The 14,921-nt window shown below is 47.3% G+C and overlaps 1 protein-coding gene across 3 annotated transcripts in view; it reads left to right on the top strand.

The window, feature by feature from the left end:
- Positions 1-14,921, top strand: part of cep112 (centrosomal protein 112) — an 84,487-nt gene that overhangs the window by 31,308 nt on the left and 38,258 nt on the right. For all 3 annotated transcript variants that reach the window (XM_061224189.1, XM_061224187.1, XM_061224188.1), the window contains 5 exons: positions 437-484; positions 759-838; positions 6,523-6,658; positions 9,193-9,300; positions 13,852-14,034. In XM_061224189.1, the coding sequence (XP_061080173.1) occupies positions 437-484; positions 759-838; positions 6,523-6,658; positions 9,193-9,300; positions 13,852-14,034 (555 nt within the window). The remainder of the gene's footprint in view (positions 1-436; positions 485-758; positions 839-6,522; positions 6,659-9,192; positions 9,301-13,851; positions 14,035-14,921) is intronic.

Genomic DNA, 14,921 nt, shown 5'->3' with positions numbered 1-14,921 from the left:
TGGGGACTTAATACCCTGTTTTACTCGTAAAGCTGAGTCTGATTAGCCTTGGACTAAATTGCTGTAGTATTACTAGTGCTCATTGTTGTGTTGCTTAGTGCTTTAGCAGTACTAAACTGCTCTGTCCTCTGCAACTTTGCTACTTTACAGATGCACCAGTAGCAAGCTGGTCAACGTTTTACAATTTAGGCTTCATACACATGACTAATATCACAGATTTAGAAATAGAAAGTTCTCTGAACACCAAACAGACTGGTTTTCCAAATTCAGGCCAGTGCAGTAATAACCTTCAAAGATTCTAGTCACCAGTGAGGGCCTTTCAAACAGAATAGGTTATTTTGTTGTTGGTTTCAGATGTAGTGAAGTTCACAGATGCAGTGAAGTTTTTTTTTTTTCTTTTTTTCTCTCACTACTGTTATTCTGCATTATTTTTCAGGAACAAGAAAGCAAATCTTCAGATCTTCTGCACGCCACTGAGAAAAAGGTAGAATCACACAATTATTATTATTTTATTTATTTTTTTTGTCATTTTTTTTTTCATCACCTCGGTTGACCCCTGAATTAAGAAAATAAAAAGTATGTTCTTGGGCTTGTTTACTACCTCAGGTTGCCCACCTGTTTAAATGACACATGAGGGTTTCTGTGAACTTCCAGCTAAACTCTATTTTCTCTCAGAAGCACAGAAGTCCATGTTTTCAGGGGAATATGGTCGCCGGGGCCCTTGCGATGATTGACGCGGTGGTTGTGCTGTTGTGCAGGTGCGCTCCCTGCAGAAAGAGGTGGAGAAAGAGAAGGTGGACGCCAAGAAGAAGATGTCCAAGATGGAGGAAGCGCTGACGTGAGTCTTACGTCTTGGCGCTCCATTCCTGTAACACTCATCGGTGGCAGCATCGCTCACTGATGAGCACTGATAACATGGAGCCGTTGGGCTAGCCGTTGGGCTAGCCGATAGCCCCCTAGCTTTTGGGTTGGTTGATGGCCCCCTAGCCGTTGGGCTAGCCGATGGCCCCCTAGCCGTTGGGCTAGCCGATAGCCCCCTATCTTTTGGGTTGGTTGATGGCCCCCTAGCCGTTGGGCTAGCCGATAGGCCCCTAGCTTTTGGGTTAGCCAATAGCCCCCTAGCCGTTGGGCTAGCCGATAGCCCCCTAGCCGTTTGGCTACCCGATAGCCCCCTAGCTTCATCTGATGCCTGGTCTCTGCATACTGTGGTCACAGTCCGCTAATGAAGTAGCTGAGGCCCTGCTTGTAATTGTAGCGTTTGCTTCCTCCTACTGAGGCACTCGGTATGGCTATAAACAGGTTTAGATCTGGGTGTCGGCATGTCGATCACTGAGTAGCTGTCTAGCGGTCAAAGTTAAGTAGTTTTTTTCTGCCAACGAACCCCTCAGCAAAATATCAAAATAATGAATGGTTTTATATGTAGTGTCTATGGGCAGTATTGTAAATTGTTTACAGTGCTGATGCTTAACTTTCTGGATAAGATGGATAACACCAGATATTATAATTCACTTTCGAGTTCAGATTTCAGGTGCTAATGCTAACGCATTAATATTTTACAGTGATCGCATATGGAGTTCATTCTTCTTCCACCTCTATGGAAGGGAACGCTCACTTTAAAGATTTATATGCAATGTAGTGCAGTGACTTTCTCTGGGTTATGAATAGTGCACCACAGTGTGGAGCAGAGCTCTTATTTGAGAAAGAAATTGCTGTAATTAGTTCTCTGACCTTAATGCCTGTTTTTAATTGTGGAAGCCCGTTATAAGCCTTTTGCTGTTTTCCGGTCGTTGTGTTTAAGCATTCCTCTACTTTAAGGGAACTGCTTTTTGGAAAAAAATAGTTTCCAATTTGGGTTTTTAATTCGGGCGTGAAACTGGCATCCTCGAATCTACTGAAGTAACCTCACGACCAGTCTGTGTGAGGACCATGGAGATATACACATGGAGAAGGCTTCCTATGGGTTCTACTCAATGGTGCAATGGGGCTTTTTTGTCACCAGAGGCAAAAAAACTGCAATACCCCCGGTAACCACTGGGGTGGAATGGCAGTTCCTGGTCCCCTGGTGAGGAGACCCACTAACGTGACCTCACAGCTGCGCAGTCAGAGTCAGTCTGTGTGAGGGCGGCCACTGGAATTAGAACGCCAGGCTGTGCCGTCACTGTCCGTATGCGCAGGCAGAGTGCGTCGAGGGAAGGGGTGGGGTGTGTAGGGTCCCACAGAGTGTGTGGAAGGGAGGGGGTGTGTAGTGTCCCACAGAGTGTGTGGAAGGGAGGGGGTGTGTAGTGTCCCACAGAGTGTGTGGAAGGGAGGGGAGTGGAGTGTCCCGCAGAGTGTGTGGAAGGGAGGGGGTGTGTAGTGTCTCACAGAGTGTGTGGAAGGGAGGGGGTGTGTAGTGTCCCACAGAGTGTGTGGAAGGGGTGGGGTGTGTAGTGTCCCACAGAGTGTGTGGAAGGGAGGGGGTGTGTAGTGTCCCACAGAGTGTGTGGAAGGGAGGGGGTGTGTAGTGTCCCACAGAGTGTGTGGAAGGGAGGGGGTGTGTAGTGTCCCACAGAGTGTGTGGAAGGGAGGGGAGTGGAGTGTCCCGCAGAGTGTGTGGAAGGGAGGGGGTGTGTAGTGTCTCACAGAGTGTGTGGAAGGGAGGGGGTGTGTAGTGTCTCACAGAGTGTGTGGAAGGGAGGGAGTGTGTAGTGTCTCACATAGTGCGTGGAAGGGAGGGGGTGTGTAGTGTCCCACAGAGTGTGTGGAAGGGAGGGGGTGTGTAGTGTCCCACAGAGTGTGTGGAAGGGGTGGGGTGTGTAGTGTCCCACAGAGTGTGTGGAAGGGAGGGGGTGTGTAGTGTCCCACAGAGTGTGTGGAAGGGAGGGGGTGTGTAGTGTCCCACAGAGTGTGTGGAAGGGAGGGAGTGTGTAGTATCCCACAGAGTGTGTGGAAGGGAGGGGGTGTGTAGTGTCTCACAGAGTGTGTGGAAGGGAGGGAGTGTGTAGTGTCCCCCAGAGTGTGTGGAAGGGGTGGGGTGTGTAGTGTCCCACAGAGTGTGTGGAAGGGAGGGGGTGTGTAGTGTCTCACAGAGTGTGTGGAAGGGAGGGGAGTGGAGTGTCCTGCAGTGGCAGCCTCACTCTCCTGTGAAACAGACGGTCTTCCACTTTTAGGTTACTATAGCAACCAGGTGAAGAATTACACGGCCCTAAAATAGGGAAGGTGCCTCTTTCATCCTGGTTCAGTTATCATCATAGGGTATTAGCATTCTGTACGTACTCTCTATCACACACACACACACAAACACAGGTACCTCCATACACATGCACACACACACACACACACACACACACACCCCCCTGTGCACACACACACAGTAAAACAGTTTTACAGTACCATCCAAGAACAGGGCATAGCAGAGGGATTTGCCATTTCCTTCTTTTAATGACTGGTCTTGTTTGCCAGTAGCCGTCCGTGCTTCGTGGCTTTAATGGTCCAAAGGTGAAGACGGAACATTTCAAACCACTTTTCTCTTCTCTGCCTTTTCAGCATGCTTGTGCAAGAAAAACATTCTGCAAGCCTGACATCGACAGCATGATCCTTTCTCGCCTGGAGTCGATCAAAACTTCCAGCTCTGATACGCTTTTCAGAGGTCTGTTCTATTTCAGTTCACACAGTTTGGGAAAAGAACTGAAATTCAATTTGTCAATTGAAATTGCCATAATGTTCTGCCAGGAGTTTTTTTCATTAGTGAAGTGAATTTCAGTGTGTTTCCTTATCTGAATGAATTGAAATGTATTTGACCCCAGCTCTGCAGCAGAGAGGGGTACTGTTCTGGTGTAATCAAAGAGCGGGGAATCCGCCCCCTTCCAACACAACGACACATGAGAGAAAATCACAGAGCGCAGCCCGGAGAAGGATCACACGTTCCTGCTTTTCTCTTTACAGCGCGTCAACTTCTCCTTTACCCCCCCCCCCTGTAAAGTTTGAAAGAAGTCAAAAAAAGTTCCACTGTCCTCATTTTTCCGTTTTGCGTTTCTTGTGTTGCTCGCTCCGCGTTGGAGATGCGGAGAAGGTCCTCCTGCGTCTGAGTTTGCCCTGAAGGCAGGCGTGTTGCACAGGCAGATTAATAATTACAGCGTACACAAAACTGAGAGAAAACTATTTCTGCGCATTGATGTCGAACATGAGAGAGACCGAAATTACAATGGGAAAAAAAACTGTTCAAAGATGAGGTCCTATGATTTTTTGTTGTTGTAAAAATGTCCTGTTATTGTTCAGCAGTACTTTAAAATAGGCTTCAATATACAGAAGGAGGCCCGGGGAGGGGGGTTCTTTTCAAAGCACCGAAACAAAAAAACTGAACTTTTCACTGCTGTAGGTGAACACTTTTAGGCCACGCGTGTGACCTTTGGGCCCAGCACACCGTGTTTCGGGCGTGTACTGCTTTTTAAAACCCGACTCTTCAGTCCTCCTCAGACAATAAGCGTACATTCCTGCCCTTTCATACCGTCAGGTGCAGAGGCTGATTAGATTAGCACGGAATGAGGCCTCACATGCTTACAGAAGCTCCCGAACAAGTTTAGTTTTATTTCACCCGTCGGAATGCATGCATCTGCTGCAGAGCTTTCTGCCACTAATGAAGTCAACCTTCTTATTAGTTGGGCTTACTTGCGAGTGACTTCTGCTACACTACCTGAATGCGCTCCATATTCTGTCATTCTTGTATTTGTGGCAGTGGCTGTGGAGGCCTCCTCTTCTTCTGTGGTTGTGGTACTACATGACAGCCACCTTGTAGCAGTCAATAATTCCTCCAGAGCAGGACTTGCTGAAACACAGGGGCTGGTTTTCACTGCTGTCATTTGCTTCTGCATTCAGAGTGAGAAACTGTCCCCCTCTCGGGGAATCTGCCATCCTGACAGGCTGCAGCATCTTGAACAGAGAAAGCCAACCTGTTTCATCACTGGCAGAGAATGTAAAATCTACTTAGCTTTGTAAACGACATTAAGAATTAAGGTTATTTTCACCTGTCACATTTTTTAACACATGTGCGAGTAATGTTTCAGTTAAGAGACTATACATTTTCAGAAATCATTTGATGTTGGATTTTTGTATTTGAGGTGATAATGTGAAAATATGACTTGTGATTGGATTATTCTCCTTGCTGCTGTGTGTTCAGTTGTTTCATGCTTCATGGTTATCCCATTGATGTTGTGTTTAAGTGGCTGTGTGGGGTCTGTTGGATTATTCTCTTTGCTGGTTACTCCATGCGCCAGTGTGTGTGGGGCGTGTTGGGTTATTGATTGCACCGGTGTGTTGGTTGTGTTGAGTTATGCCATGCTTCAGTGTGTGGGGTGTGTTGGGGTATTGATTGCACTAGTTTGTTGGTTGTGTTGGGTTATTTCATGCGTCAGTGTGTGGGGTGTGTTGGGTTAGTCAATGCGTCAGTGTGTGGGGTGTGTTGGGTTACCCCAATGCGTCAGTGTGTGGGGTGTGTTGGGTCACTCCATGCGTCAGTGTGTGGGGTGTGTTGGGTTACTCCATGCGTCAGTGTGTGGGGTGTGTTGGGTCACTCCATGCGTCAGTGTGTTGGTTGTGTTGAGTTATGCCATGCTTCAGTGTGTGGGGTGTGTTGGGGTATTGATTGCACTAGTTTGTTGGTTGTGTTGGGTTATTTCATGCGTCAGTGTGTGGGGTGTGTTGGGTTAGTCAATGCGTCAGTGTGTGGGGTGTGTTGGGTTACCCCAATGCGTCAGTGTGTGGGGTGTGTTGGGTCACTCCATGCGTCAGTGTGTGGGGTGTGTTGGGTTACTCCATGCGTCAGTGTGTGGGGTGTGTTGGGTCACTCCATGCGTCAGTGTGTGGGGTGTGTTGGGTCACGCCATGCTTCAGTGTGTGGGGTGTGTTGGGTTACTCCATGCATCAGTGTGTGGGGTGTGTTGGGTTACTCTATGCATCAGTGTGTGGGGTATGTTGGGTTACTCCATGCGTCTGTGTGGGGTGTGTTGGGTTACTCCATGCGTCAGTGTGTGGGGTGTGTTGGGTTACTCCATGCATCAGTGTGTGGGGTGTGTTGGGTTACTCCATGCGTCAGTGTGTGGGGTGTGTTGGGTTACTCCATGCGTCAGTGTGTGGGGTGTGTTGGGTTACTCCATGCGTCAGTGTGTGGGGTGTGTTGGGTCACTCCATGCTTCAGTGTGTGGGGTGTGTTGGGTCACTCCATGCGTCAGTGTGTGGGGTGTGTTGGGTTACTCCATGCGTCAGTGTGTGGGGTGTGTTGGGTCACTCCATGCGTCAGTGTATGAGGTGTGTTGGGTTACTCCATGCGTCAGTGTGTGGGGTGTGTTGGGTCACTCCATGCGTCAGTGTGTGGGGTGTGTTGGGTCACTCCATGCTTCAGTGTGTGGGGTGTGTTGGGTCACTCCATGCGTCAGTGTATGGGGTGTGTTGGGTTACTCCATGCGTCAGTGTGTGGGGTGTGTTGGGTCACTCCATGCGTCAGTGTGTGGGGTGTGTTGGGTCACTCCATGCGTGGCCGTGTTGCAGGGAGAAGGAGGATCAGCTGTGCAGGCAGCGGGAGTGTCACAGGCAGCAGATGCAGCAGGCGGAGAGCGCTCTGGAGCAGTTTAAGAAACAGGCGGAGCTCAGCAGCGAGAAGGCCTTCACCGACATGAAGCAGCAGGTGGGTCCCCACAGGAAGTGGCTCTCAAACTTCCTGCCAAATCTTTTCCATTCTACTCCACATCTCCAGTGCACAGGATACCATCATTTTCCCCACAGTTCCCTGTGTGTTAACAGACATATCACCCGCATATTCAGAGCTGTGAGCCGTGCTGGGCTACCTGATTAGATTAGACCGTATGACCAAGTGCTGTTTATTACAGCTCTATAACTGATGAGATCGTATGACCAAGTGCTGTTTATTACAGCTCTATAACTGATGAGATCGTATGACCAAGTGCTGTTTATTACAGCTCTATAACTGATGAGATCGTATGACCAAGTGCTGTTTATTACAGCTCTATAACTGATGAGATCGTATGACCAAGTGCTGTTTATTACAGCTCTATAACTGATGAGATCGTATGACCAAGTGCTGTTTATTACAGCTCTATAACTGACGAGACCGTATGACCAAGTGCTGTTTATTACAGCTCTATAACTGATGAGATCGTATGACGTGGTGCTGTAAATTAGTGCTCTATAGCTGATGAGATTGTATGATGTAGTGCTGTTTATTACTGCTCTATAACTGATTCTCTTTGATATAGTGATGTGTATTAGCACTCTATAGCTGTTGAGACCATATGACATAGTGCTCTTTATTACAGCTCTATTACTGTTGAGACTGTATGACATAGTGGTGTTTATTACAACTCTATAACTGATGAGATCGTATGACGTGGTGCTGTAAATTAGTGCTCTATAGCTGATGAGATTGTATGATGTAGTGCTGTTTATTACTGCTCTATAACTGATTCTCTTTGATATAGTGATGTGTATTAGCACTCTATAGCTGTTGAGACCATATGACATAGTGCTCTTTATTACAGCTCTATTACTGTTGAGACTGTATGACAAAGTGGTGTTTATTACAACTCTATTACTGTTGAGACCATATGACATAGCGCTGTGTATGAGTGTTCTATAACTGTTGAGACCATATGACATAGTGCTGTGTATGAGTGTTCTATAACTGTTGAGACCATATGACATAGTGCTGTGTATGAGTGGTCTATAGCTGTTGAGACTCTATGACAGTGCTGATTATTACACCTGTATAACTGTTGAGACTGTGTGATGTCGTGCTGTGTATTGTATGCTATTGCTTGTGGTTGCAGGTGTTGAGAGGCCTATGTTCTGTTCTGTCCTTATTAATACTTTCTGTCCCACAGTGTGTCCCTGCCCCCCACCATCTCCCTCCTTCCCCCTCCATCTTCCTCTGACTTCAAAGCCCCCGCTCTCCCTCCAGCGACCGCTTGTTTTCCTCCTCTCTCCTCTCTCCTCTCTCTTCTGTTGTTGCCGTGGAACAGTATTAATGAAAGACAGGCTGTTTCTCTGGAGCGGGGGGGGGGGGGGAAGACGTGGGCTTTCTGTGTTTTTACATTTTTTATTTTTTTTAAAGTGTCCGTTCCTGGCTCTGAAAACAGAGGCGTGTGCGTTCCTGCTGATGCACCCACCGCCTGGCGCTCTGATTCACCTCCTAATCCTGTTTCCTTCCTGTCTACATAAATCACATTACCGCATCCAGAATCACACCAAAATCTTTTTTGAAGATATATTTAGTTCCTCCCTTCCAAGTCGTAGAATCCCTTTGATTTGATGATTTCTCTTAGATTTTTGCTTGAGCATTGCTAGCAAGTGAGGATTATTATTGAGAGAATGTTTTGTGTTTTTTCAGAAACCCCCCCCCCCCTTCCCGACTGTTTCTGACTGTGACTAGCATGCTCCTGCTGTACTCACACTGACTTACCCCCCTTCTGTTGACAGTGCACCCAAAATGCCACACTAATTGTGACTGGTTGGGTACCCGCATTATCTGAACCTGCACTCAGTGACTCTTCGCGCCGACAGTGACTCACGCTGTGCTGTGACTCTCTCTGTGCTGTGACTCTCCACCCTGACAGTGACTCAGTCTACGCCGTGACACTCCACCCTGACAGTGACTCACTCTGTGCTGTGACTCTCCACATTGGCAGTGACTCACTCTATTCTGTGACTCTCTCTATGCTGTGATTATCCACACTGACAGTGACTCAGTCTACGCTGTGACTCTCCACACTGACAGTGACTCACTCTATGCTGTGACTCTCCACACTGACAGTGACTCACTCCATGCTGTGATTCTCCACACTGACAGTGACTCACTCTATGCTGTGACTCTCCACACTGACAGTGACTCACTCTATGCTGTGACTCTCCATACTGACAGTGACTCTCTCTATGCTGTGATTCTCCACACTGACAGTGACTCACTCTACGCCGTGACTCTCCACCCTGACAGTGACTCACTCTGTGCTGTGATTCTCCACACTGACAGTGACTCACTCTATGCTGTGACTCTCCACACTGACAGTGACTCAGTCTACACTGTGATTCTCCACACTAATAGTGACTCCACACTGACAGTGACTCCACACTGACTCCTGTTTAAGTCCCTGAGCTTCTTCCTCTACCTCAGAATTGACTCTCTGTTCCCTGCTGTTTTCTGTGCAGATGGAGAAAGTGGAGGCCGATCTGATCAGGTCCAAAGGGCTGAGAGAGAAGCAGGCGAAAGAGTTCTCCTGGCAGCTGGAGGAGCTCAGACAGAGATATGAACAGCAGGTTGGTGTGGGCATTGATGCAGCTGTACTGTGCTGTATTTGATGGTTATTTCGGTGTGTTCTGCTGTATGTGACAGTTGCTCCAGTGTATCACTCTATTTTCATAATTTTCATAAATGAGGAGTACAGACAAGGGACCATGTTTAGACTATCGCCTGTGGAGATCTACACTGTCAGAATTTAGCATCACTTAGTTCAAACTTCTGAAAGCTCTGAATGCATTTGTTATCTTTTTAAAATGTTCTAACATTGTTGGATATCAGCAGAGTGAACCAGTAGAGAGGACTTCTATTTCAGTAAAAAAAAAGGAAATTGGTGGTATAAACAGCTTGGTCAAACTCACTCCAATGTAATATTCATTTTGGGCTTCCTTATCTGAATTCCACCTTTTTGTCGTCATTAAAAATCTCAAAGCATTATTCTCTCGTTTGTTGGAACACATTGATGATAACTAGCTGATCAGAGAGTTCAGTTCAGCTGTGATTTAATTTATAATTCCATATTTATATTTATATTGAAAGTCTATTTCATATTGTCCATTGTTTCTATCTTGATCGAGGCTAAAGGCATTCAGCAGGCAGTAAAGTCTTTAAAACTTTGCAGGGCTAGGCCATTCTTTCAGAAAGGGCTAACTAAAATAAGGTTCCCCCCAGGGTATTTTCATTCAACTCCTGCTTTTAAACTAGAATCTTAAATAGGTTGTTCAAAGACATTAAAACAGATTTTCAACGAGGCACTGTCTTTCCAGTACAATCTATCTGTGGGACTTCAAACAAATTGTATATAATATAACTTATGCAGAGTTTCGGAATAAGGTTTTAGTATACCGTGTTAAGTTGATAAACTGTAATGATTGTCATTTCCCTCTTATTCAAGTGAATATATCACAGAGACATCCACGTCAGAGTGAATAGGGGAAATTATAAATCTAGGCACAAACATAAGAACCTTATTCTTGAAAGGGCAGTATTAACGAGCAGCAACTTTCTGCATAAAAAGTATTTTTAGTGAATATTTAATTCATTACGGTACAGCTCTGCATGCCTCCTCCTGGAGTGTTACCTCAAAAGGCTTTTTCCTTGTGCAACTTTCAGCTTTAAAAAGATCACTTGTGACTGTTTAATGCCAGCTGGTTCAATCATGCAGTGATTGAAGTTTGGTATTTGTCAAAATAAAGATTTTTATGCAAATTGCTTCAAATTATTTTTCTTGAGGAACTCTTAGGCTCTTCAGATTTTTTCTTTGATGGATGTTCTCAAAACACATCAATGACACATCATTAGTAAATATGGACCTCTCATTAACTGGAGTTTTGAAGGGAGAGAAGATGCTCTGTTTGAACCTAATTCTCAATGGGATGTTTTAACTGGTTTTATGGGTTTAACCTGGAATCAGAAAAGCCTTCTTAAGCCGCGGTCTCCAGCGTAGTTTTTACATGGATGTGCTTCAGACAAAAGGTATTTGATACTTTCAAAGAAAATAGCTGATGAATGACTGTAGGTTGAACATTTGTATCCCGTAATAAACATAAACATAAACAATAAACAGAAATTCCAAAAACATTTACATTTATGACTTGTCTGCAACCACTAAAGTAGATTTTTTCCCCCGCTTCAATACTAAGCTGTTATGGTAACCAGACAAACATGGATGCAAACAAGCGCAGCAAATGAACAATGTAGAACGTTTTCTTGATCACAAAAGAATAAATACTATTTAATAAAAGTAAAGTCTGTGGCTCATTAAAGTATTTTCTCATGTTGCACACTTTGCTGTGTTCACAGAGATGCGTGTGAATGAGTAAATGGTGTTTCTCTGACACGTGTGTCCTCAGTGTTGGAGAGGGGTCCTGACCACGTTAACCTCAGTGTTGCTGTGATGTCACTCACACACAGCAGTGATGTCACAGCACTGGGGGAAAGGGAGGGGGGGGGGGGGGGTTACAACGGTATCGCCTCCGCCAAATGACTGATCCCGGTCTGCCAAGCGGCAAAACAAAAACACCCCGACCTGGAGATAAAATAAGAAAAGGCTCCAGAGAGAATGGACTCGCGCCCCCCCGCTGGGGCTGGGGCCAGACGCGGCCCCTCTCTCTCACGCCGTGGCCCTGCTGTGGAGGGGGGGGACCCCCATGGTGCACCGCGGGAGCCCCCGGACCCTTCTCCGGCGACGCCCTGCTGCTCCCGCCCGGTCGGGGTCCCGTAATCGCATCCCGGCGCTGTCCCAGCCGCCGCGGAGCCGGATGGCGGCCCCTTTAAGACTCAGGCTCCCCGGCAGGGCTGGTCTCTGGCTGGCGTGACGCTGCAGCTCGCTGCTCCTTCATTTATTTTTTTATCCCCCCCCCCCCCCACCCCCACCCTCTTTCTCGTCAGTCGCGATTAAATTTTGATAAGGATCTACGCCAGTCGTGCCGCAAAACGAAACCGGGGATCGTCCCGCGGGATGTTAGCGCTCCTGCTGCCGTCGCCGAACAGCGATGTCCTCCGGCCCAAAAAGTGCACCGTAAGGTTTACCTTTCAGTTAAACGGCGAATTATCGTGTGCGTGCTTCTGAAATACAACCGTGTTTCAGAGGGTGTGTGTCCTTTCAGGTTTTAGGGGGCAGTGGGAGGCGTTTGGTTTAGCTCACACGGGGCAGTAGAAAGTGTAGCATTGAAGAGCTAGCCGCTCGGGTTGCTACGTATCCGAAACGGCACAGCGGTCGCAGGTAAATGGGATTCCGCCGCTTTAACGCGGTTTTCCGGGCGGCTGTTCTTTCGTATTCCCGGGATCGACCTCCGCGGGCTCCTGCTGTTAGCTGCTTTGAGCGTCGCGTCTTCGGTCGTCGTGGATACGTGTGCGTGTGCTGCTTTTCATTCCTCTCCAACGATACTCTATCCCTGTTGAGTACAAGTGTCATGCAAATACGAGTTTGCGAACAAAAAAATATTGTGATAGTTTTTCTCGCTGAGCGAAAGGCGAAGTTTGCAGCTGGCTGTTATAAGCAGCTTTCGTGGCCTGCTCCTGCTGGGTGGGGAGGGGAGGGGGGAGAGGTGGGAGAGGGGGTGGGTGAGGGGGGGCCCCCATTCAGCACCAGCCTGTAAAAGCCTCCATGCTGTGCCTGTTCGGCCACCGGCCCAGGTAGGGTGCCGCAGTGTACAATGCGCTGGGATTAGTGTGACCTCTATCCCACCCGCCAAGGTCGCGCTGCCAACCGGCAACCCTGGGAAAGACCAGCTTACTACACAGCAGGCATCTCTCTCTCTCTCTTTCTCTCTCTCTCTCTCTCTCTGTCTATCTCTAGCTCTCCCTATATGTCTTTGTCTCTGTCTCTCTCTGTCTATCTGTCTGTTTCTCTGTCTCTGTCTCTGTCTCTGTCTCTCTGTCTCTGTGACTCTCTGTCTCTCCTCTCTCTCTCTGACTGTCTCTTTCTCTCTCTTTCCTCTTTCTCTCTCCTCCCCCTCTCAAATTAAAATTCTAATTGACATATTTTACAATACATATTGCCAAAGCATAATAATCAATAAAAGTAACAACAGTAAATATAACGTGTTTTTTAATGTTATTTGTAATAATAGTAATACTATTGATAATATAATAATAAATACCATTCTAATAATTATTGTTGTAATTATCATAATCTCCCTCTCTGTCATAATCTCCCTCTCAGCCTCTCTGTCTTTCTCTCCTGTTCTTTCAGTTTCTCACACACATGCATCTGTTTTCGTGCGGACGGCATAGTTGAAAGACTACCTCCCTTTTTTTTTCTTTTTTTTTTTTTCTTCTCCCCTCTTTGTTTTCTTATTTTTCAGTGCGTTCTCTCTTGCTTGACAAACAACAACTCTGCGGTGGTACTGAGTCCTACATGCGGTTTCGGGTTTCCCATCAACGAGGCGTTGATGGAGCGGTTTTTTAAGAACATTTGAAACCAATGACAAGGATATGGAGATGGGCCTTCCTCGGAAAGAAATGAAATAAATATGAATAGTAACTGCCGTGACTTTAAATTCAAATTGGAATCACAGAATGGATTCCGCTGTATTATGTCAGTGCATATTATACCAGTGGCACCCTGTTGGGTAGAGTTGGATAACAGGCAAACCTGACTCCCCGGGTGGGTGTCTGGCTTTCATCAGATTTAGTATTTTTTGGCGAAATTTGTGTGAATGGAGCATGTAATGGCGACGGTTTTAATCTCCAACTGAAGCTCGGTCAGTCCAGCTCTGAGAGGTGATTGGCCGGGGCGGGTTTGATGGGCCACTCCACAGGAGTCTGGCCTTGGCTCTCTGGGTTTTATACGGGCTCGGGTTTCCATAAGAACACGAGAGTGAGGAGAGGAGGCAGAAAAGACCGCCCGCTACTCAACCGGCCGAAAGGGTGTCCTCGTTCCGGCTGGAGCAACTGCCGTTGTTTTACGGCGCGAGTTCAAAAAACATTTATTATCTAGGTGTTTTTTTTTGGTCTTTTTTATTTATGTTTTTTAAACGTATTTGTTATTTCGTGACGGCTATGGGCTAAGTTGTCATGACGACAGGGGTGCTCAGCCGATGTCGTGCCTCCCGCTGTCCAATCAGATCGTGGAGCTGAAGATGCAGCAGGAGCAGGAGAGGACCCAGCTGTACGAGAGACACAACGGCGAGAAGGACGGTCTGGTGCAGGACCACCGCCGCGAGATCCAGAGCCTGGAGAAGCAGTCGCTGGCCGCCATGGTGCAGCACCAAGCCCAGACGCAGGAGTGGAGGAACCGAGACTCCCAGGTAGGGACACGCCGTCGCCACGCAAACGGCGCTCAACGCGGTCAAATTCTCACCTGCTCCGCGGGGGTAAACAACGCTCAACGCGGTCAAACCCTCACCCGCTCCGCACGAGACCCCGCTGCTCCCAACTGCAGCTGCTGGACGGGTGCCGAGTGTATTGGGATGGGACGAAATGTAGTTCGCCGTTTTTGTTGAGTGGTGAAACGTTCACACGTTTAGTATTGTTTTTGAATACTTTGTTCATTTTATTTTGGGAAAATACACAAAGTGCGTAAAGAATTGTGAGAGATTTAACGGAAATGTGATGAAGTGGTGTGAATGGCGAAGTGGTGCGATTCCGCACCAGTTGGTTTTGCCGTGGGGATCAACGGCGAGCTGAAAGGGCGAGAATGGAGAAACCGCAGGTTGCCAGACGGAGGAAAAATCCCCCAGCATGGCATCGTGTGGGCCTTTTATTCCCCAAAACACGCTCCCGTTTCCCTCTTTCTTCCCCTGGTGTGGTTCAATGGCAGACGGGATTGTACACACACACACACACTCACACACACACACAAACACACACACACACACACACTCTGCTAGGTCTGTCGGATAGGAGTACCCACTGTCTTAATCTTAGCATTGTGGGTAACCATAGCGATTATTTGAGTAAAAATCCATTAATCTTCACTGGTGCCTAGTGCGATTAACATGCGTAGTGTTGTGTTTTAGTTTTAGTTTTGCGTGCAGACGAGGATTCCAGTGGAGAGGTTATTAAAATGCGAAGGAAGTGCACAATGTTTCCCATCCGCAGGCACCCGCCGTTTCCCTGAGCGATGCCCCTGCTGTGGTACCTCTGTGGGACGCTGTCCGCCGCACCGATCCCTGTCCGTACTCGCGACCGTGCT

Source organism: Conger conger, chromosome 16, assembly GCF_963514075.1.
Source record: "Conger conger chromosome 16, fConCon1.1, whole genome shotgun sequence".
NCBI lineage: Eukaryota > Metazoa > Chordata > Actinopteri > Anguilliformes > Congridae > Conger > Conger conger.
Note: the sequence above shows the minus strand (reverse complement) of the source record. Positions and strands in the feature narration are given on the sequence as shown.